The sequence below is a fragment of the Chlamydotis macqueenii genome, chromosome 4 (assembly GCF_036417535.1).
Source record: "Chlamydotis macqueenii isolate bChlMac1 chromosome 4, bChlMac1.mat, whole genome shotgun sequence".
Taxonomy (NCBI): Eukaryota; Metazoa; Chordata; class Aves; order Otidiformes; family Otididae; genus Chlamydotis; species Chlamydotis macqueenii.
The window spans coordinates 41,094,121-41,115,907 of NC_141559.1; the positions used below are offsets into that span (position 1 = coordinate 41,094,121).

Here is a 21,787-nt window from a genome sequence, read left to right on the forward strand (position 1 = left end):
CCGGCCCCGGGGCGGGGCCCGGCCGGGCCGCAGCCAGCCAGCCAGCGGGCAGGGGGCAGCCGCCGAGGGGTGAACTGTAGCGCTGGTACCGTCCCGCTCCCTCGGTGGAGGCCAGGTGCAGCCCAGGCCGCGTTTCTTGCCCAGAGACCCCACCTGACAGAGCGGGGTCTGTAAACCAGTAACCGGGGCCCAAGGTTGAGCCCGCCCTGGGGTGCCACCCTCTCCCTTGGCGAAGTTGACCGAGCAGCCCGGGACTCGGTTTAAAAGCGGGGATGGGTGTTGCGGGCCCAGGGTAGCATCGCGGGGAGGGGAAAGTAAGTCAGAGGACACTGCAGCCGGTGCCGAGCAAAAAGGTGTAGGGGTAAAGGCAGCGTAGTGTTGGTGTCAGCTCGCTGTGCAGAATATTTTCCCCTGGCCAACAATTTGTCTTGCAGGGACTCCTTGAGGAAGGGACAGAGCGTACGCACTTAATTATTTCCGGTGGATCGCTTCTCCAGGAATGTGTCTGGTTACCCCTTCAGACCACAGAAAGTTTTAGCGTGCACAAAGTACATCAGATATTTCTGGCCTGATTGTACATTTTGTGAAGAAACACATTTTCTTTAAAATCTGCCTGCTGCTAATTTCATTTTATAACCCTTTGTGCTTGGGAGAGACTATGACTATGATCTTGAGAGAGACACCACTCGTGGTGTCCACACTACTCGCTTTACGGATCTGATGTTAGTGAGGACACTGAAGAGCACCGAATCTGTAACAGGGGCTTGAAAGACAACAAAATTGTATCATCTCCAGGTTGGAATTGTTTGCGTACTATTTCAGCAAAGCCAGGGCTATCACCTTGAACAGCTGGCGTGGCTCTGTCTCTCTTGAAAGAGTACAGAAATCCCAAAGGGGAAAAGCCACTTTTGAGGTATGGGCCTCTTAAGGCTGTCCCAAGTCTTTAATCTCAGTTTCTGTGACTTCTCTTGGCTATCTTTTTGTAGAAAAACACCCAACTGAAACCTCCCACCCAGGGTATTTACATTCATAACTTTTCATTCCTTTGTCCTTGGTTTACATAGATACACAACCTGGGCAACTACCTTAAATGAAAATCAAGCCTTAAACTTGCTGGTTTCTGTAAGATTAATTCCAGGTCCTGTGATAAGAGCCTGCTCAGTTCCACTTTCTCAGCCCAAATGTTCTTCTTCCCTCTTCCTTATTGTGCTTCCTCTTTTTTTTTTCCTTCCTCACAAGAACACAAGTCCTGCTGATCAGCACCCAGGGGACAATTTTTTCCTGTGACAGTGAAGTGAGGCCACAATTCACCAGTTGCTGTTCAGGTAGTCAGCATTACTTTTGTAAGGTGTTCTGCCTTGCCAAATAGTTAGCTTGACAAGTGTGGTCTACACCTACAGAGATCTGATAAAGATAGGGGTGGTTCAGTAGATCTTTCTGAAACTTGATGGTGCAATTTTTACGAGGATGCTATGTGGCTGCCAGAGCTTCCCATTTCTTTGTATAACTCTACAACTTACCTGCATAGGGCCTTTGTCAGCCTTTGCTCAGCTTGAAAAGCATGAAGTCTTTACCTTTTGTTTGTTTTGCAAGGAGCAACAATGTCAGCGTTCTGGTTAACACGTCTGTTCTGGAATAACCAGAAATGCTAGTGTGTAGTGTATCGTACCTAGTCACACAGCCAAGAAGCTAATAACAGTGCCAGTTAATGACAATGGCTGGATTTTTTTTTTAAACTATAAATATATTTATATTGATTAAAAATAATTTTAGCAGTTTATTTTTTAAAGAATTAAAATAGCATTAAACTTTTTGAACAAACAAAAAAAAACCCAAACAAAAAAAAAGTCTGTTACAAAAAATAGTCACATATCATCTCATGTTGCTTAGCTGCTTTTGCTTTAATTTATGACCAAATAAAGTGCTGAATTGCATATTTATTTCTCGTTTCCCCACATTTTGTTTACTTCCTTACATGCATGCTTATGAATGCACACATGTTTTTGTCCTTTAATCTAGGAGGGGGTGGATATTGGATTTGGAAAGGATGATATTTGAGGGGAAACAGTAGCGGGGAAAGAGCTATAATAATAAAAAAAAGAAATTATTTAGAACAGTTGTTCAAAGACTTAGGAACCAAGAAGCCTAAAATCAGGGATTTGATTAATCACTTGGATACACAAGTTCAAGTAACTACCTTTTTAAGTCAGCATAATAATTTCAGTTGCAGAAGGCCTCCTCTTCCTGTTGCCAGTCTCCGTAAAATACTATAGGTTAGCTGTAATCTTTATTTTAGCCTTTTTCTTCAGATATCCGATACAGTCAGGTGAGAAACACATACTTCATCTACTTTATATCAGCAGGTTACTATTTAAAAAGTGAATACAATTGCTGCTAAGTAGTTGCCATTTCTCTGTACTTGTTCAGAGATAATTTTCTAACAATCTGTATTTGTTCAGAGATTTAGAAATTTGGTCTTGTGCATAATCCATTACTGCAAACTGCTGTATACTTATGAAACACCTCTATTCAATGGCTTGCACACTTATATGCAGTGTGCATGGTACGTGCCATTAGACAAGTGCTTGAGATAAAATCAAATAAATAAAAACTTTTAAGTGTAAGTCCCAGGAAGTTTACATTTATCAGCACTCATTTGAATATGTGTAATTTTATATATAATTGTAAGTATTGTTTCTATTGAATGGAAAATGAAGTGTTCTCAATGGGTTACTGAAGAGCACAGTTGGGGAAAAATTACAACTTTAAATATTTGAAGTGCATAAATGTTCACTGTACACAATACCAGTTAGCATTTTTAGAAATATGTGACTGCCAATTTCAAGTGGTTTACCTAAAATATGTATATAATCTTTTCAATATTAGTCTACTCTTGTTCTTAGTAGATCACCCAATCTGTGTTTTGGTTTTGATATGTTGTTTTAATTACTAGATTCACAGGTAATTTTTATAGTGAGAGGTTTTAATGATGTAAGGAAGGTTTTAATTAAGTAAGATTCTTTGCTGCTCAATTCCTGTTCCATGTTCTGTCAAATTTTGCAGACTTGTCATTTTAGCGCACGTGCCTTGAAACTCTGAGGGCTGATCCAGTGCTGGGGCTTCTAAAACAGATTAAGATATGGATCAAGATATGATCTGTTCTTAAATTCTTTCCTCTGCAACTCCATCAGTAACCACAAAGGTATCCAATAAGGGTAAGGTAAAAAAATGTGGTATGGTCCAACAGTGCCATGCTCTGATGTCCTTACTTGCAGGCTGCCCTTAAGGAAGCTAGCATAGATTAGATACCCAGGATTAAATCCTATACTTAGGCATAACCTTTTCCATTGTAGTAATCATTACAATATTTGGGGAGTAACTTTCACAATTGTATCCTCACAAAGAGGCCTAATATCTACTTTTCTTCCTCTCGGTTTTATTTAAAATTTGTCATGAATGGAAACAGGATTGGGCTCACAACCTTTTTCACATCCAGCTATAAGGTGTAATTATTATTACTGTTTCTTATTCATATTGCATGTGCAATTAGTGCTTAAACTGTATTCTGCTCTATGTAAAGAATATAGTCTCTGCTCTGAGAATATGGGGTTGTGACAGGTCCCAGCATGACTAAACATACAAATGGGAAGTGAAAAGGTAAAAATAACAGTAAAGACAATTTTATTTGCATGAATTGGCTGTAGTAGTCCTGACAGTCATACTGCAGTAAGCGCAGTCTATATTCTAGCGTCAAGTTACAGACGCTTCACAGATACTTGTTATATTTCAAGCTACTGTAAGTTTTTAAAATCCTACGGAGATTAAAAACAGTTCACTGCTGAATAGGTTTAAAATAAAGGAACCTTTCTCTCCATGTCTAGTTTCAGATTTTTACATCATGCAAGTGTAAGCTGTTAGTGGTGAACAGCATGGGGCTGTTTATACATGGTGATCATGTAATCAGAAACTGTCACCTGCTATGAAGCTTTGGCTTCATAAATAAAATGCCCATTAAAAATTCCGTGGCCTTTAAATGCAAGCTATTGGAAAGAAAAGGAGACAACACTGGTATTAATAAAAAAATCCTTCAGTCTTTGGCCAATTAATATACAAAATTGAATGCTTAATGTGGCCATCAGTTGATTCAGCTAATCAGTACAAATCATTTAGCAAATGTCCTATGTGTCCATAACAAAGTTCAGAGATAGGACTGATGAAAATAGGTAGCTAAAAGTTAACACAGCCGTAGAGAGAGAATTCGGACTACTTACCACAGATGAGACAGAGGATGTAATGTAACAGTGAATGGAAGAATTGCAAACAAAAGAATGGGCACTCTTGCTTACTTTTAAAAATTCTACTGAATTTCCAGCTGTATTCAAAAGTAAGTGAATCGAAATTAAAGAAGGGATACAGCTCTTGATCTCATATTTATTTTTAGAAATACACATTAAAAATATAAATCGAACTTTGGAACAGAGTATCACAATGTGTCTTTCTTACTTTGCTCTAAGGATGGGTTTTAGAGATTTAAATGGTTTAGGGCTTAAGCAAATAAGTTTTCCCTCTGCAGAGTAATTTTTAACTATGGATTTTATAACTTCTCATTTTTTAAAATCACATTTCTGTTTATAGTGTAATATAAAGCCATCACAATATGACAAGCATTTACTTGAACTATATGAAGGGAAATGCAGAGCTGTTTCTGAAAATATTTGGGTTTAGGTTATGTACCATCTAGGGTGATTTTCACTGAAAAAAAAGGGGAATATGAGATAACTAGTATCAATAAAACTAGTGATAAAATTAAAATAAAGACAGAGGATGAAACTTGAAGAAAAAAAAATAGCATGTCCCCCTGCAGTTCTTTTCCCATTTTCTAAGTATTTTGTGTGAAAAATCATAAAATGAACATGTCAAGAACTAGCGTGCAGAAACTAACTTTTTAGGCTGTGTAGTTAAATACCAGCATTCTGACAAGGTAGTCTTTGGACTATTTTAGATTCTGAGGATACCTATTTTTCCCCCAGTATATTAGTCCAGATCACAATGTTCTTCTTTTGCATAGAAAAATTTGCAAGATATTTCCTTGATGCCAATGAAAACTGTACTCCAGTAACATCATAATAAACTACTCATTGTAAGAGTAGTCTGCTTGTACCAGAATTATTGGACTAAAACTTTTCATACTTTTGTCTTTGACTTAAATTGCCCCTTCTTTTTCTTTTATAGTTAATAGGAATCCAATTTTACTGGACATTCTGCATAGTAAAGTGTACTGATCCTGAGCTCTTTTCTTAATCCTTACAATGAGTTTGGAATACCTTCTAGTCTTTCTTAGAGAAAAAAAAAAAAATTACTCCAAACAGGGATTTAATAAATTTCTTGAATAGCAGCATGATATGCTTTTCACTTTCTATGAACAACCTGTCAGTGCAAAATTAGATTGTTATTGTTATAGCTCCCTGAATATAATATTTTCATTTATTTGATTTCATTGCCTTTTTGTGCAACAGAAGAATTTGTACAATGTGTGAACTATATCCCCCTTGCTCTTTCCCAGTCTACAGCATTTTTAATTTTTGCTGAATGCCCCCTCAAGTGCTGTAGACTCTGCAAATGCTGTTTCTCCAGTCTTATTTATATATATATAAAACAATGTCTGTTCAGATTGATTCTTTCAGCATACTGTGTCACTTTTCACAGTGTAAATAGCTCCCAATTACTGTTCTTAGGTAAGCTCACTGTACGCATGACTACCTGCAAACTGGTGAGTTTCCCTATTCTTTTGCTACAGGCCAATCATAGATAACCAGGGACTACTGAAATAAATAGTCTCTGTACGGTCATGCATTCAGTAAGCACTAGATGGCAGTATATAAATTTTAAAAATATAATGTTAATTAATTATCTGTACCTGCTTTCTTCTCAAAAAAATGTGTAATAGTTGATTGAATTGTTTACAACTATCTTATAATATCGCTGTTAGAGTGGAGAATAATTACAATGAAGCAGAAGTATGCTGACTTGGATGGTTTTGCATTGATAGGTATAGTACTGTATCTTACAGTTATTATCTATGAAGAAAACTACTTTTGCTTCATTTTTCAATAAAATAATGTTTTGACAAGTTAAACAAGCATGACTGAACATAAGAATAATCTACACTATTTTAAAGTAAAATGATCAGGAAAAAAACACCGATGACTGAGATGACTTCTGTGAACAGGAAGACTACCCTAAGTCCAGCTTATCCACATGATATATCATTTGCTAAAGACTGGATCTTGAAAGTCTTTTTTTTTTTTTTTTTTTTTTTTTTTTTTGTGTAGTCTGTACACCAAAACTGTACAGAACTTTCGTCAGTAAGGCATCACTCTGTGTTAAAGGCTGGAGCTCCATCATCAACTTTGCCTGCAGTTGATTGGGATGCTCCAGCTTTCCCCGACAAATACCTGCTGCAGGATTCGGCTGCTACCATTGCATCATGTCTAAGTCATTGTATGTACAAGGTGAAATCTAATAATTTTGGATGGGTTTTCTGATGGTTCAGTGAATGGAACCCACTCTGTACAGATTGCCTCATCCAGTGTGCAGAAAGCAACCCAAGTCTACAGGTATGAGAGTAGGAGCTGGTCCACCTCTTTCAGAGTCATCTCAAGGATACACCATATGTGAAATCCAAACCTTCAGGGCACTGGGCCTCAGATCTGCTCATCAAGATCTCTACTTTGTGTCTTAGTAATTTGCGGGACTAATATGAATCAAAGCCATGACCTACACTTGCTTGCATTAATAATGCTTGCTTGAAGTAGGACTTCCTTTTTCTGTGGCACTAAAATGAACTTGTAATCTACAGAAACACGACACTGTTCAGCACTAACCACAAGGATCTGACTTCTCCACTGAAGAAGAAACTTCATACTATTTGCTTTTTATTTGGCCCTTCTTTTGCAAGACTAGGATTGGAGTATGTAAAGCCTGTTTACTGGACTGTGTGCTATATCGAGTCTTTCTGGACATTACACCATATCTGGTTTTGAACACTGAAAAGCCAGTTCTTAGTGACTGATTTTCATCATCATATAAGGTCCACAACCTTTACAGAGTAAATCTTACTGTTCACCTATTTTCATTAAGTAAGTATCATTCTTACTGCTCCAGCAATTGGTTACACAGAAGAATGGTTCTAGGAAAGACCAAATATTTTTATTGATGCTTAATTGTATTTAACTGGTTTTCCTCACAGTACAATTTATTTTTGATAGCAGCTGCTTTGCTATGCCTTATTTCACATTCCCAATTTACATGTGTTATTTTTTTCTCTCTCTGCCTACTCTCCAGTACATATTCCTCTGCAATCTGGTCTTTTTCTCAGTCTGCTGCATGCACTTTCTTGCTTTTCCTTTTCACATTACTTTTCAGTGTAATTCTTCTCAACTGCATTCATGTCCTTAGCTCAATAGTTCTCCAAAACTTTAAATATTCCATTCTTCTAGGGAAAAAAAAAGTGTCATTTATACTAGGGTAAGGCCATTTAAGATTAGTTAATGCTGGATTAATGCTGATATTAGTGCTTAGACAAAAGAATGCAGTAATAGCTAATGTCTGTGTTGACCTCAACTCCTGTAATGAATTCCACACAGCTCCATGTGGATCTATTTAGATGCAGGGGCCTTGGTTGCTATAAAAGTTTGTTGCTGGATGGTAATGTTCCTGGGGGTGAAATGCACAGGAAAAAAAAAATAGATATATGCCCTGAATGATTTTGGATAAAAATACACAAGAATCCCAGCCTTAGCAGCATCTTCTCATAAGCATTCTGCCCAAATCATTAAGAGGCTATGACTTCTAATACCTCAAACAAGTGTAAATGCTTCTAGAAACATATTTTCTGACCTGGGAGAGGTCTTAGTAACCTCCATTTGTCAATTTAAAATACCAGTAAGAACTTATTTCAGTGTTCTCTGTGGCTAAACCTAATACATGTTTCTTCTAACAGGACCATGTCAGCATGGTGCATGATCCCTTAAAGATGCTGGTAAGACATTGCGTCTATTCCTGGTAAGATTCACTTAGGTCTTACGGATCAGTAAAAGCTAGGATCCTTGTCTTACAAAGTAACATGTACAGGAGTTTATTCTGGGGTTCAGAGACCTGAAAGTACGATGTGACAGTCATCAGCAACTCTCTGATCTACCCAGGCCAGACCTGCTTATGAACCCAGAACTTGCTGACGCTATGACACACTGAGCCAGCTGAATTTGAAACCTCCGCTTCAGAGCGCATTATTGCTAGCTGGCCCCTTTGGAGCAGACTGCCCTGCAAGCAGTTGTGTGTTTCAAATGTTTAACAAGTAGCTTGTCTTCTCCAATATAACCCAGAGGCAAATCCAGTTGTCTTGAGAAGAGACAAGTTCAGCAGTTACAAAGCACAGACTTTATAAAAACAGGCACTCACAATTGTGATTATTTAATTTAGAAAAACCTCCAGTGGAAAGCCACTGAAAAAATTTTGAAGTGTTCCCAGATGAAGCATCGCAATGCAGTGAAAGAGGATTGGTAAACTGAGAAAACTAAGCCAGCATTTTCCAAATGAGGACTATTATTAGAGACGAGGAAACATGGAATAATAAATTAAAATACATTTAGTTTTAATAACTTGTGATTTTATTAGAAGCATCGGTGAGGGCTTTATGTATCCATATATAATAGTCTTCACCCAAAATGCACCTGCTGTTTTCTGTTTTGCCTTCTACTGACAACGTGCTGTCTTCAAACTCCTTTTGCTCTTACATAGTTTTGGTCTGTTAGTTGAGAGATTTATTAGTTTTAGATTAACTTTGTCAGTGTCAAATCTCTTGAGAAGAAGCATTTTATTTTTACAGATGCTATCACTCTTAAATACCCTAATTGTGTTCAGCTTGCTAAGCACTTCTTCCACTATCCAGTCTTCTGAGATTCAGAAGTAACTTCCAGGGGTTTCAGTACAGTAAATTCTTTTCAAACGCCCCAAGTCAGAAGTTCCTACATGTAGTATTCTTCATTACTGTTTGGTTTTCCTTACACAGACATGTTTGAAATAGATCCCTGTTCTGTGTTCCTTTTTACATTACACAAACATTAAACCAGAACTCAAGTACTTAATGCTCAACACAGTGAGGTGAGATTCAGAAGTAACTTCCAGGGGTTTCAGTACAGTAAATTCTTTTCAAACACCCCAAGTCAGAAGTTCCTACATGTAGTATTCTTCATTACTGTTTGGTTTTCCTTACACAGACATGTTCGAAATAGATCCCTGTTCTGTGTTCCTTTTTACATTACACAAACATTAAACCAGAACTCAAGTACTTAATGCTCAACACAGTGAGGTTTGCGATGGCATGATCAGCTACAGGAGGGCAGCTGTTCTGAGCAGCACAGTCGCTGTTCTGCTGAACTGGCTCGAAGTTCTCAAAGATGGGATTCAGCAGGTCACGCTGAACCAGAGCACCAGCGCTGCCACCTCTTCAGATGCGGCGTCCACCTTCTCGGCCCCAATTGGTTTTTGGGCTCTGCTTTGGCCCCTTCTCCAAGCTGCGATCACCCGCACAAGCTGGTGTCAGGCCAGCTCCTCTGCCGGCCTGGGATGAAGCTGCAGAAGCCCCTCCACAAGTGTGGGTCTTCTCACAAAGTAGACCTGTCACCACTTTTGACTTTTTTTCTTCTTTGTTTTTCCAAAAAAAAAAAAAAAAAAAAAGAAACAGCCCTAGCTCCAGGGCCTAGAGCGTGCTTGCGTCCCCGGGCGAGCGCCCCACGCCACCCTCCCTCCCTGACCCGCCTGCCCCGTGGGCCGTGACCCCGCGCAGGACGGCAGACAGAGGCTGCTCCCTGGCCGTGCCCGGAGCCACCGCTCTCCCGGGCGGCGGCAGACCCGCATCCGGCTGTCCTACGACCGAGACGGGCGTTGGGCCCGAGCCCATCCCCCTCGAAGGACGTGCCGCTTCCAGCAAAGGCCAACAAGCACCCCACTCGTCCTCCTCTTCCCGAAGGCCAGGGGCGAGCAGCCGCTCGGACGGGGCAGCACTACCGAGCGGCAGCAACCCGCCCCGCATCCCCGAGGTCACCCAGCTCACCGCCCGAGCCCGGGCGGGAGCCTCCGCCGCCCCCCGCGCCTCACAGCAGCCAGCCCAGGCGGCTGGGCCCGGCCCCGCGCCCCCAGCCAGGCGCCTGCCGCCCGCCGCCGCGCCTGCGCGCTGCGGCCCGTCTCCGCCAACGCCCTCCCGCGGGCGGGAACCCGGAAGTGGGCAGCGCCGGCGGCTCCCGGCGGGCCGGCGGGCAGCGGGGGCTGCGCCGGGCGGGCGCGCAGCCGGCACCCCGCGGCGGGGGGGAGCGGCGGCTGGCATGGTGCTGGCGGCAGCGCGCCGCGCCCGCGTTGCACGGAGGAAGCCTGAACGGAGCCGCGATGGAGATGCTGCTGCCGCCCGTGTGAGTGCGGAGGGGCGGGCGGGGAGGCTGGCGGGCTCCTGGAGCCGGGGTGGCGGCGGTGCGATGCGGCGGGCTGGGGGCGCGGGGCCGGGCCCAGCCGCGTAACGGCCAGCTGAGCTGCCGCGGCGGTCCGCAGCTCGCCCTGGGCACCCGGAGGGAGCGGGGCCCGCGGGCAGCCCCTGCCCCGGCGGGGGGGACATAGCGGCGCTGGCGGGAGGGCCGTGTCGGCGACCCGGCGGCGGAGCCGGTGCCCGGGGTCAGCGCGGCCGCCCGGGGGTTTGCGGTGCCCCTACGATGCCCGGCGCTGGGTGCCGGGCGGGCTGAGCCGCGGGGGCGGCGGGCGGTGGGCGCCCCGCGCGCGGGAGGGGCTGCCGGCACCCCCGCCTCGCCGCCTTCCCGTTTGCGGGGACAGACGCTATTTTTTTTTTTTATTATTTTTTTTTTTCCCCTCCTCCTCCCCCTCACTCCTTCTGCTTCCTCCATATGTGGTCCCAAATTACTCCCTGTTTGACTCAGCAGTCAGGCTCATCACACTCTCGGCTTTCTGGTTCTTTAGTTTCGCATCTTTTTTAGTAGCAGTGTGCTAGGCAAGCCGTGTATTTCCAGCCGCACTTCGGTTGGGTTCATCCAGTCTTTTATGTGCTCCAGTCCAGCGTAGCTTCATCCCGCGCCTTCAGGACGTTTTTTCAGGTGCGCTGTGGGCAAGGCTCTGGAGAACAAAACCAAAGGGAGCCAGTTGCAGACAGCAATGATCCAACTGGTGAAATGGTAAGAGAGACTCAAATAACTTCAGGCAGACTAGCGGTTCTCAAAATAGAAGGCACGTGACTGACGTTTTGTAGGCTTCATTGCCTTAAAACAAAATTGTCCTTTGTGAAAACCTAATGAAACTTCAGCAAATGAATTTATGCTTCATAGGAACTTGTTCCAGGTTGCTTGGCAGCTCTTTACAGGCAACTCTGGCCACTGTTTCTTGCGTATCTGTGTGTGATGCGTGTATAGTCTGTACATGTATGCAGATACGTGCACAGCAGTATCTGATGTGTTGGTTTGGGATGTAAAAAGAAGTGTTCTTATCTTAGACCTGATAAGTCAGTGGTATAATTAAAAGCTGGATCCCTTCTTCACAGTTAGTCTTTGGTGTTTTGAATGTTCCCTGCAATTGTTGATTTCTGTTTATAATTTTTCTGAATGCTGATCGTTACATGTGTCACATAATTTAGAAGAGTACTATTCAGTCTAAAGGAGTTTGCTATGTAGGATGTCTTTTTTTTTTTTTTTTTTTTGCATCTGTACAGCAGTGTGTGTATGTGCTGTGTAACATGTAACGTGATTTTTTTTTGTTTGTTTGTTTTTCCCCCTGACTGATGCAAAATTGCTGTTTGTTACTTGGCCCCTTTCAGTAATAAGTTGTAAAATTTTCAAACTTGAGCATGAAACTTTTAATTCATAGCAGTTTCGTGGTACAGTTAGTAAGCTGGTACTAGTTTGAGTTCTGTAGATGGACTTTACTTTCTTAGCCAGTATTTTACAGAGACTTTTTTTATTCCTTTGTTGCTTGATGCAGTTTTGTGCTGTTTTGCTCCAAAATTTTGTAGCCAGTTTTGGAATCATGAAGAGTAGAGACATCTACTTTGCTTTGCATGTTGTTGTAGTACACAGAACATAGAGTTCTAGCTTAAAATCTTAAATTAATTAGCCTTGAGTTTTTCACTTAAGCTTCTTTAGACATGCCTGAGTAAAAAGTTTTAGGTATGGTAGAAGAGAGGCCGAGATTCTGAGAGTCAATGCGTGCCTTCAGTTTTACTGTTCTTCCCTAAAGCAAGTAAGATTGTGTTTTTATTTGAAATCAGACCTCTGATGTACTGAGGTCGGTTGCCCAACCAAGTGACTTCAGTGACTTGGCTTACTTCCAGCTCAGAGGTTTAAGAATATGGTTACAATAGTGTAGGTGAAAACATCACTGATGTGAAGTGTTTTCCAAGCATTACAACTTTGTAATTTGCCTTGTAAGACTAACATTGTGACTGTAAACATGAAGCTCATTGGCTTGGAGTGAAAAGCCCACTTGCTGTTTGGGCAATCCTACTGACTGAGGGGTATACGTTATAGCTTTTCTACAAAAGTTAATGTCTGTAGAACTTGGATATTTCTTATAGAAAGAGATAGTTGTAGATAAAGCTCATGATTTTTCACACTGCTCAGTTTTTCTCTTGCTATTTTGAGTGGGTTTTGGAGAGTAAGAAAAATTAAGAAGCTGGTCACTTTTGCTTTTCAAGACATTGAGTGGATCTGCAAAACTACTCAGTTTTTCTCATACTCACCTACATCTCATGCTGGTGCTAGGGAAAGCCTGGACAATTACAGTAGTCGTCGTGTGGTATTTCTGTCAGAGATGAACTGAGAGCTGGGTGAACCAGGAAGGGAGGCCCTGGTGGAAGAGCAGAGAGCGGCTCTTGTTTTGCAGGTGGTGAAGGCATTGAGAGACCTGGTTCTGCCATCGATCTGTATGAGCACCAGGCTAAAAGTTCCTGAACTTCTGCTTCTCCCCTCACTTCAGGGCTTATTGGAAATGATCTAGGGCATCATCTTAATGTTTTCCTTAATGGAGGTTATTGCTAGCCTTGAGTGCTTCTGTCAATCTTGCTTATTTTGGCCACCAATTTACCACTTTTTTGGGAATTCAGCCTACTCCTTCACGCTATTGGTAATAGGGAAACCAAAATTGCTTGGAGTAAAGAATAAGTTGAAGTGCAAATCTTCTCCTCCTCCCTAAGATGGAGGTGAAGATTAGAGTGACAGAACTGAAGATCAGACAGAAGTATTCACTCTTTACTTTTTTTTCTCTTTCTTTCCAGATGTACCAAACTTTGCCATCAGAAACCCTTGGATCTGAAAGATGATAACACTGAAATTCACTGTCCTGTTACAGTAAATCCATGGCACATGAAGAAAGCTTTTAAAGTTATGAATGAATTAAGAAGGTATTACGTCACTGTATACATCTGCCTGGAGTCCATAATACATTTTTGCTTTTGTTTGCATTTAAGTTAATAGTTTATTTATTAAGAACATGTAATTCTAGAAGTGTTGCTGATGAGAAGGATTAAATATACAATGGAGTGATAGCTGAATGATAGTCATGTGATGATAGCTGTAATGTGTGCAGTATGTTTTTACCCCTCATAAGTAAATCAAAACTAGGTTTATGAGACTTGAAAAATACTTTGAAGTTGTACTTAGGGAGCTGCAGCTACTGATCCTATCTTGTATGTAGTTGATCCTGGATAGATGAAAAGTGACTCTTTATTTGAGCCTAAGGCTCTTTCTATGCCTGTTGTTGGTTTTCGTGGTAGGCTGTGAACTGGAAAAATGTTAACATTTTCTAGTCTAGAGACACAGGTCACAGTCTAATAAATGTAAACTAACTGACAGTGTGCTTTCTTTTCTTAGTTATCTTTTGCTTGCCCCCTGGGAGAAATTGATGAACTCTCAAATATTGAAAGTAGCTTTTCTCGATAAAATTTTGTAAGACCTTGAGTGATACTACCATCAGTTTCAGTAAAACTGTGAGACTGGTGCTAATGCTGCTGTTAGCACTCATATTGATTTATTTTCTACATATTAGTAGGTGAAATGGTGTTGAAAACTGACAGCTGGTGATTAGAGCTCACAACTGAGCTCTAGTAATTAGGACTCACAACTATCACTGATAGTAATTCAGCTTTCTAACTAACAGCAACAACAGAGAAATTAAATAAAGAAAACACTTTTCTAGCACAGACAATACCAGAGAGTGTGAAAATCCTGTAGACCTTTGTTATTTGCCAGATAAGATTAAAAACTGGAGAGGCTTTACCTGAAGAAAAGACAGCAACTGATATGCTATTAAAGTGTGCCTCTGCCTTTGATCTTCACTGTTCCATATGGGTAAATCTTTAATACTATGGTAGATACTGTGATCAGATCAATGTATTTATCTGGCTGTGACTACTTGTACTGTACTGGAAGACTGGAGAAAATCATATGCTGACTGTAAATCACTTAAATCCAGCTCAAAGACTTCCATAATCTGATGATAATGGGATAAGAGCAGAGACTATTTTTTTTTGGTATTTTAACAGCCTAGTTACCTTGTGCTGGAAGAGCTGATACTTGTTGCTTCATCTTACTTACACTCTTGGCTTTTTCAAGGATCCCAGTAACCAGCATTCAGTGTCTCAAGGAAAGCCTGACTAGAGCCAGTAGCCGCCATGACTTCCTAAGGATGAGCAGGAGTTTAGATGAAGAAACAGTTTCCTAGAGTGAATCTTGCAACAGTTTCAGAAGTCAGAAAACTTACCTGCATTTTGTTATGTTGCGAGTAAAAAATAGGTGGTCGTCCAGCAGAGTGTGTTGTTGAAGGCTGTGGATTATTTTCAGAATATACTTTAGTTTCCATGGTTACTTAAATTTGAATTGCTGTAGAAGCAATTTGAGCAATTTTATCTTACATGTATAAATAGTTAAAGTTGGAACAGGAGCAGTGCCATGCAAACCTTAACTGTAGTTCTTATTAAATAAGATAATTGATGCAGCAATGTTTACTGTTTAAGCTAAGTACAGCTTTTAAAATGGTAAGTGCTAATTAGATAAGATTATAAACATTAATATTTGCATTTATTTGTTTGAAATAGTGAACTGAAATATTTTAGAAATGTTTCAGACTTCATTACTCTACGTGAAGACCTAATGTTAATGAAGTAAATGGTGTTTTCAGTTTTATTGACTACATTTTTAAAGTGGTTTCTATAATTTCTTTTCATTAATGTACCTCTGTAGAGGTACACTCTCCAGAAAGTGGATAACTAGTGAAGAAATAATTTGCTTAAGTGTCTAAAATACATTGGGTTTGGAATGCATAAGTTTGTGAGTTTCTGTTACCTTTTTGGCTGCTGTCAAGTTGCCTGGTTCTGTTAGCTCATAAGAGGGTTTTTCTGTGCTTTCAAATTTTGACAAATTTGAGTAATTTTTGTCCGTGGTAGTTTTTGTAATTTCATTACTCACCATCACCTCAACACTGAGTCAGAGAGATCATTATGATAGCTAATTAGTTCTTGACATATGAAGACATTACCCTCTGATGCCTGTCTTTGCTTTTCATTATAATTTGCTTTTGTCACAATGGAATTTGACCTTACCTATATTTGTTAAAATCCTTATTCTTACAAACAAGACTTTACCAAAATCTTTTGAAGGTGTAGGTGATGACCTTTCTCTATGTAAACCAGTGAAGAATAACCTGCAAGTTACTGCTCTTGAATCTATGCTTTTTTTGCCCCCTCATTTCTCATTTTCTCATTTCCTTTACCAAGGTGGTGTACCCCTCATGGCTCTATTAGTTCTGTTTCTCTATACAAGCAAATTGGTACAATATCACTTCGGAAGGCAAGCTTTTTTAAAATAAGTTAGTGTGTCCTCATTAAATGAAGGCGCTGACTTGCTGTGGAAGCCACAAGATGCTTGCAGCAGAGTACAAGCTGGTTTCTTTATTTAGTGGTTTATTTAGCCTGTCAGCTTTGTAGTTACCCAGGGCATATTCATTCAACTAATGCAGTTCCAGACTAGAGATGTAACTGGACTACCTCTAAGTCACTATGTCTGTGTATGCACAATAGAATTAGCTGGAGTTTTGCATTGATGTAATTCTGTTGTTTCTGGCTTCATTGTTATCTTTGGTATTGCTGTGCAGCTAAGTATAAAACCTTTTGTTCCTGTTGTCAGGATAAGTGCAAGTGTCTGAAAATGCTGGGTATCTGATGACCTCATATGTGTAGCTTTCTCTTTCAATTTTTGTATAATAAATGTAATGGTTGTTTTCAAGCTCCTCTGAACTGTGCGTGTCACCTGGGTACGATCATTACCTTATATTATACATCTTTTTTTATAATAACTGTATTGCAGGCTAAACTGATGACATTTATAGACAGGTGCTATAGGTATTAAGAGCTGATAGGGGGAAAATATTCTGCCAGGATTGCAATATGGTCCCAAAGGTTAGTTGTGGCCACCAAAATTTTTGGTGTATGACCTCCACAAGACCACCTTGCTTGAAGCTGTGCTCAAATAAATTGGATAGTGCTACCATTGGAACTGCACTGGAAACACTTGTATTAGGAATGATTCTAAATGAGATGTTATTTTATTGCAACAGAAGAGGGAGGAAATATGTATTACAGTCACAAATGCAAATGGATGTAATGAAGACAAGAAGTCAGGCAAGATATGAAGTTAACCATAATAAATTCTAAACTGGTCAGAGTGGAAAAAATAATTACTACGGCCTGCATGTACTGTGTATGAAAAATGCTTGGAAAACAGTAGATGATGGAGTAGTGATTTTGAAAAAATGAAGTAGGCATGAGCTTCCAGTATAATGTGACACAGGCATCACAATTGAAGTTTGAATTCTTTGTTATCTGGGAAATCTTATTTCTTATCTCAATTTTTTAGTGTTTGTGTATATCAAATTCTTTTTTTCTATCACGGTTATTATTCAAAGAGGCCCAGATTTCCAGTGAGAAGGCTTATAAATTGGGCTGATACAGATTTTGGTTATTCAATGCAGGAAACTTCTGTGGAAGAAATTACAATTCAGTTGTTTGGTTTTTAGAAAGTTCTGTGTACCCAAGCACCATCTGTAATCTGACTGAGTAATAGCCATGTGGTTGTGTAATGCGTTTAAAAACAATGCTTCATCAACGTTGTCTGCCTGCCTCTCTTGAGGGCATGGGAAAAAAAATTGTGTGTGGTATTACGCTTTTCTGTTGAAGTTCACTTATGTGAAATTGTCTTCTCTAATGTTTCTAAATAGTCAGAACTTGCTGTGTGATGTGACGATCGTAGCTGAAGACATGGAAATCGCAGCACATAGAGTTGTACTAGCTGCCTGCAGCCCTTACTTCCATGCCATGTTTACAGGTACCAAATGTTTCAATACTTACTATGTTTTAATCCAATCCAACTGTATAAAGCACTACATGAAATTACTTTTGCTTTTTAGGATCTCGTTTAATTTTTAAATAAGCCACTAGGAACATGTCAGTTTCTTAATGAATTTTATTTTGCAGTCTAAGGACATACTGGTAACTTGTTCTTTGTTAGCATGATGAATGCTTTAAAAAGACTCCTTCATTTAAAGAAAGTCATATGTTAAGTAAGCCAAGAATAGTAGTTGTTATACCCTTTAAAGCTCTAGTAATCTCACTTGTCCAAAAGAAGGTTAAAATAATTTTCATGTGAATTTTGGAGTAAATGATGTCCTTTAACAACTACTGCTGCTATGTTCTTCAGACCCTGACTTCTCTAGGCTGTTTGTAGATAGGAGAGCTTTCTGTGGCTTTGGCAGCCTGTAGCTGGAGTACATGTTTCGGTATTTTTAGGCTAATTCTCTGTGACAGATGTACTCTGCATCATTGCCCCAGCTTTTTTTGTGCAGGCTTGATTCTGCCTCTGCTCACTCTGTGCTGGCCAAGTTACTGCTTTGCTTCCACAACAGGAATGCTGAGGGCTTGTGAGGCTAACACAGGTTCAGGTTCATAGGAGCCTCCAGCTGAATTCCTGTACTGTAGGTTTAATTCCATAACGGTTATAAATCACACTGAAATCATGTGGAATTTGGTGTCAGAGTGAGATGCTACTAAATGAATGTTAAAATTAATTTCTGAAGTTTTATCTGTTCCTTCTCAAATCTCGTGCCAGTTTGGTAATGCTGACTGTCTGAAACAACGTATTGTTTCTGACCATGACCTCAGATGGAGGCAGAAATGTGACTCTTGGCCTGCCACTATACAAGCAAATTGGAGTTTTAGTAACTTTAATTGTATGCAACTGGAAGATTGATGAAATTTGAAATACTGTTGTATTTGATTTTATATGCAGATATTTTGACACAACCAAAGCTAGAAATGGAGTTACTACTAGCAGCAACAATGCTTTGAAATTGTGTGTAAAATTAAATGTCTCTTCCTCTAGTTTTTCTTCAAGTTTGCATTTGCAGTTGAGACAAACATTGCAGGTGACTGATACATTATTTCTTAATTTTTAATGCTTTCTTTAAAGTTTAAATGAAAACGGCTGCTTCTACAGTTCCTTCTCATCACCTTAGTAACAGAGAAACACAAGCCTCTTACATTAGTTCTATATCAAAGATTAACTGTTGTTGACTGTCACACTGAAAATATTCTTTACTTAGAGTAGAAGTTTTATACTGTGCTTTCTGGCTTTCTGTGGCAGACAAGACATTTCTGCTTGCCCCAGCTGGCCTTTCTGTGGAGAAGTTTATGACTTGTTAGGAGTGCCAGTGTAGCGGTATCTGTGGCCTCTCTCTAGATGGAATCACTGAAATCTTGCTCCTTTCCTTGCTTCAGTCCCTTTTAAAATTTTTTGCTTGTTTTATGTTTTTAAATGTAGGTTGTCTTTGACCCCCAGTGGTGTGGGAGGTGGGAATGCACACCTGTGTAACAGGTGGAAAGCATTTAACCCATACATCTGCGACAGTGTTTGTGTAGTTGGTGAACTATTGGTGGGAGCTTAAATAGAATTCAGCTGTGTTTTTAAGATTTATCAACAGATTTTGTACTACTATCAGAGGCTGCTTTCAGCAGGGCTGAGCTGTGGTATTGGTACATTTCAGTTGTTCCTTGCAGAAAAAATACTGAAGTTCATCATAATTGCTATCTCCATGAACCCTGAAATTCATGGTTTTCAGGTGGATTTGTATTCTTATCCAGTAATGTGCAAGTTCAAATAGGCAAATTTGATCAATTAACTAGCTGCAACCAAATGGAAAAGTATCTTCCTCTGTCCAGAATAAAACAGTGACTGAAAAGACAGTAAAAAAACTGCACTTTTATACTTCAGGGTTACCTCTTGACTAGAAATTAGAAGCTTATATTGGGACACATGTTTGCAGGTTGCTTCCATTATTCTCTGAGTGATTAGGTACTGATTACTATGCAGGACAGGATGTGGCATTAACTGAGGTCAAACCCTCTGCCTAGGTTTTTTTCTGTTTCCACTTGTTACAACAGTAGAAGTAGCCCTATTGAATACCAAAGAAGAAAAAGTTTCTGGCTTTTAAAGTTAGTAACAACTACAAGTAGAGGGGAAAAGAAAGATCAAACATCTGGGACTATGTTACCAGGAATAATTCTGCCTTCTGTATACAGTGAAATTCTTCAGAAATAGGTGTTGTGATCTGAATCAAATACATTTAAATGATTAGAGAAAGGATTAATAAAACACCAGTGAAGGGACACTTCAGTGACCCTAGGGGTGACTTGGGACAAGGTTTAATTTTCTTTTCTGCAAAGGGAGTTATCCTTGGGGAATTAGCTGCTGTCTTTGCTTCCATTCTCCATTTGTAAAGTTCTGTGGAAAAAAAAAAAAGTCTTTACATTACTATATGAAGATCCATATAAGCTTTTTAGATAGCCTTTTAGTAACTTCAGCTCAACTAGTGCTCTGCTGCTTCTGCTTAGGAGGTTGGATCAGCTCAGTGCTTTCCTTTCTGTTTGTGATACACTTTCCTGTCCCTAACTCCTCTGTGGAGATATGGTGGTGCAACTTCCCAGTCATGAACTGAGTTCTTCAGCAGATTGCATTCTAGACTAAGACTGCCTAGTGAGTAAATCTATGGTTTCCTACATAGGATCCGTCAAACAAGTCTGGATCACAAGAGGACTGATGTAGAATTGTAGTAAGACTGAGTGTCTGTTTAGCATGAATGGTAGAAGCAAGTCTTTTTTTTGTTTTTTTTTAATATTCTGGGTTCTGTTGTTAAACAGAGAAGGTGCCTATCTGTGGCTCTAGAAGCCTTGACACAAAATCTGAAAACAAACCTAATGTGCTTGCAGAATATCAAACTCTACTCTCCCACACACACAATTTTCCCAAAGGACCACCTCCACAGCAGCTTGCGTAATAAATAACTTGCAGCATGCATGCTCTGAAGATCAATAGGTTTAATCTGTGTCAAACTAGAAGTAGAAACTTGGAATACAGGGCTCTGCGGAGAACATGCTGCAATCATCCTTTAAAGGTGTAGGGATATGTTTCAGAAGAGCAATTGAAAAAAAGGAGGTTCTGCGGGGGCTGGATTTTGCTGGTTTTGATGTAGTTTGTCATCAGTGCTTTCTGGAATCCTAGCAACCTGTGCTGCCATTAAGCAGTAGTACGTTGCTGTAGATGGTCTTCTGCACTTCCTACCACTTAGTGTTGATTTAAAATGCCATTCCTTGCGTTTCAGCTCAAAAAAAAGACATGAATAACAATAAATTTCTCAGTGATTATCCCTTTGCCAAATGCACTGGGCAAAATGCATTGTTTGACACCAATCCTGGAGACCACAGAGTAACAGACAATGAAAATGGCTATGCACTTTGTCAGGAAATATCAGCAATGATAAGTATCTTATGGTTCACTTCTAACATTAAGTTTGTTACCTCATTAATACCCTTACCTCTACATGCCAAAGAGTAAAAAAATAAGAATACATCCAATAGAGAACAATAAGAAATGGATGTATCTAGAGACTGGGATATACTCTTCCAAAGTCAAAAGCTGATATACCTACCTACATAACTGGTGTAACCATAACTAGAACTAGTTCGTGGTTCATTTCCCACTGCAAGTCAATGCAAAAAGAGTTAAAGGTCTGAGATGTCCAGATCTGTGGTTGGTAGTCATGGAGAAGGTTATAATCATTACTTCAAAATGTATCTTTGGGAAATTATTTCAGATATAAACAAAATGTTGCATTTTGGAAACATCACATTCTAGAAGGCAGAAGCTATTTTGCAGGTCTTTCTATGACGATCAGTTGTAGCATATGACCAATATGTCAGCCTCCACAAAATGAGATCCAACAAGTTTTCTATTGCTTACCATTTTACCTTAGCTTGAGTTTTAACTGTTAAGTCAGTTCTGTAACAGAGGTGAAATTGCGAAAGGAGTAATAAGTAGACAAGCAAAGAAATATGTATGTTAAATCTTCTGTGGGGATATAATTTTTCTTTTTTGAATAAAATGACTCAAGACTGCATTTGGTATGCTCCTTCAATTAAGAAGTTAAAAAAGCTAGAATATTTTAATAGCTTGCTTTGCCAGCAAATGTTTTTGTATACATTTGTAGAGTCTTATTTAGGTCTGATAACAATATTTTCCTGTTACTGTACACTGGAGAAAATAGGTCACCTGCAGTAAAAGTGTTAACCTATTGACATGATGGTAACAACAGTCTTCCTTTCTCATTGGAGGGAGGAAGGAAAGAAATGGAATGA

General features: G+C 40.0%; 1 protein-coding gene across 7 annotated transcripts in view; it reads left to right on the forward strand.

Moving 5' to 3' along the window:
• The first annotated feature begins 10,308 nt into the window (after nucleotides 1–10,308).
• The window catches only part of KLHL2 (kelch like family member 2), a 60,405-nt gene continuing 48,926 nt past the window's right edge, over nucleotides 10,309–21,787 (forward strand). For all 7 annotated transcript variants that reach the window (XM_086746301.1, XM_086746303.1, XM_086746300.1 and 4 more), the window contains exons 1-3: nucleotides 10,309–10,466; nucleotides 13,325–13,450; nucleotides 17,320–17,426. In XM_086746301.1, the coding sequence (XP_086602427.1) occupies nucleotides 10,444–10,466; nucleotides 13,325–13,450; nucleotides 17,320–17,426 (256 nt within the window). In that variant the 5' untranslated portion in view covers nucleotides 10,309–10,443. The remainder of the gene's footprint in view (nucleotides 10,467–13,324; nucleotides 13,451–17,319; nucleotides 17,427–21,787) is intronic.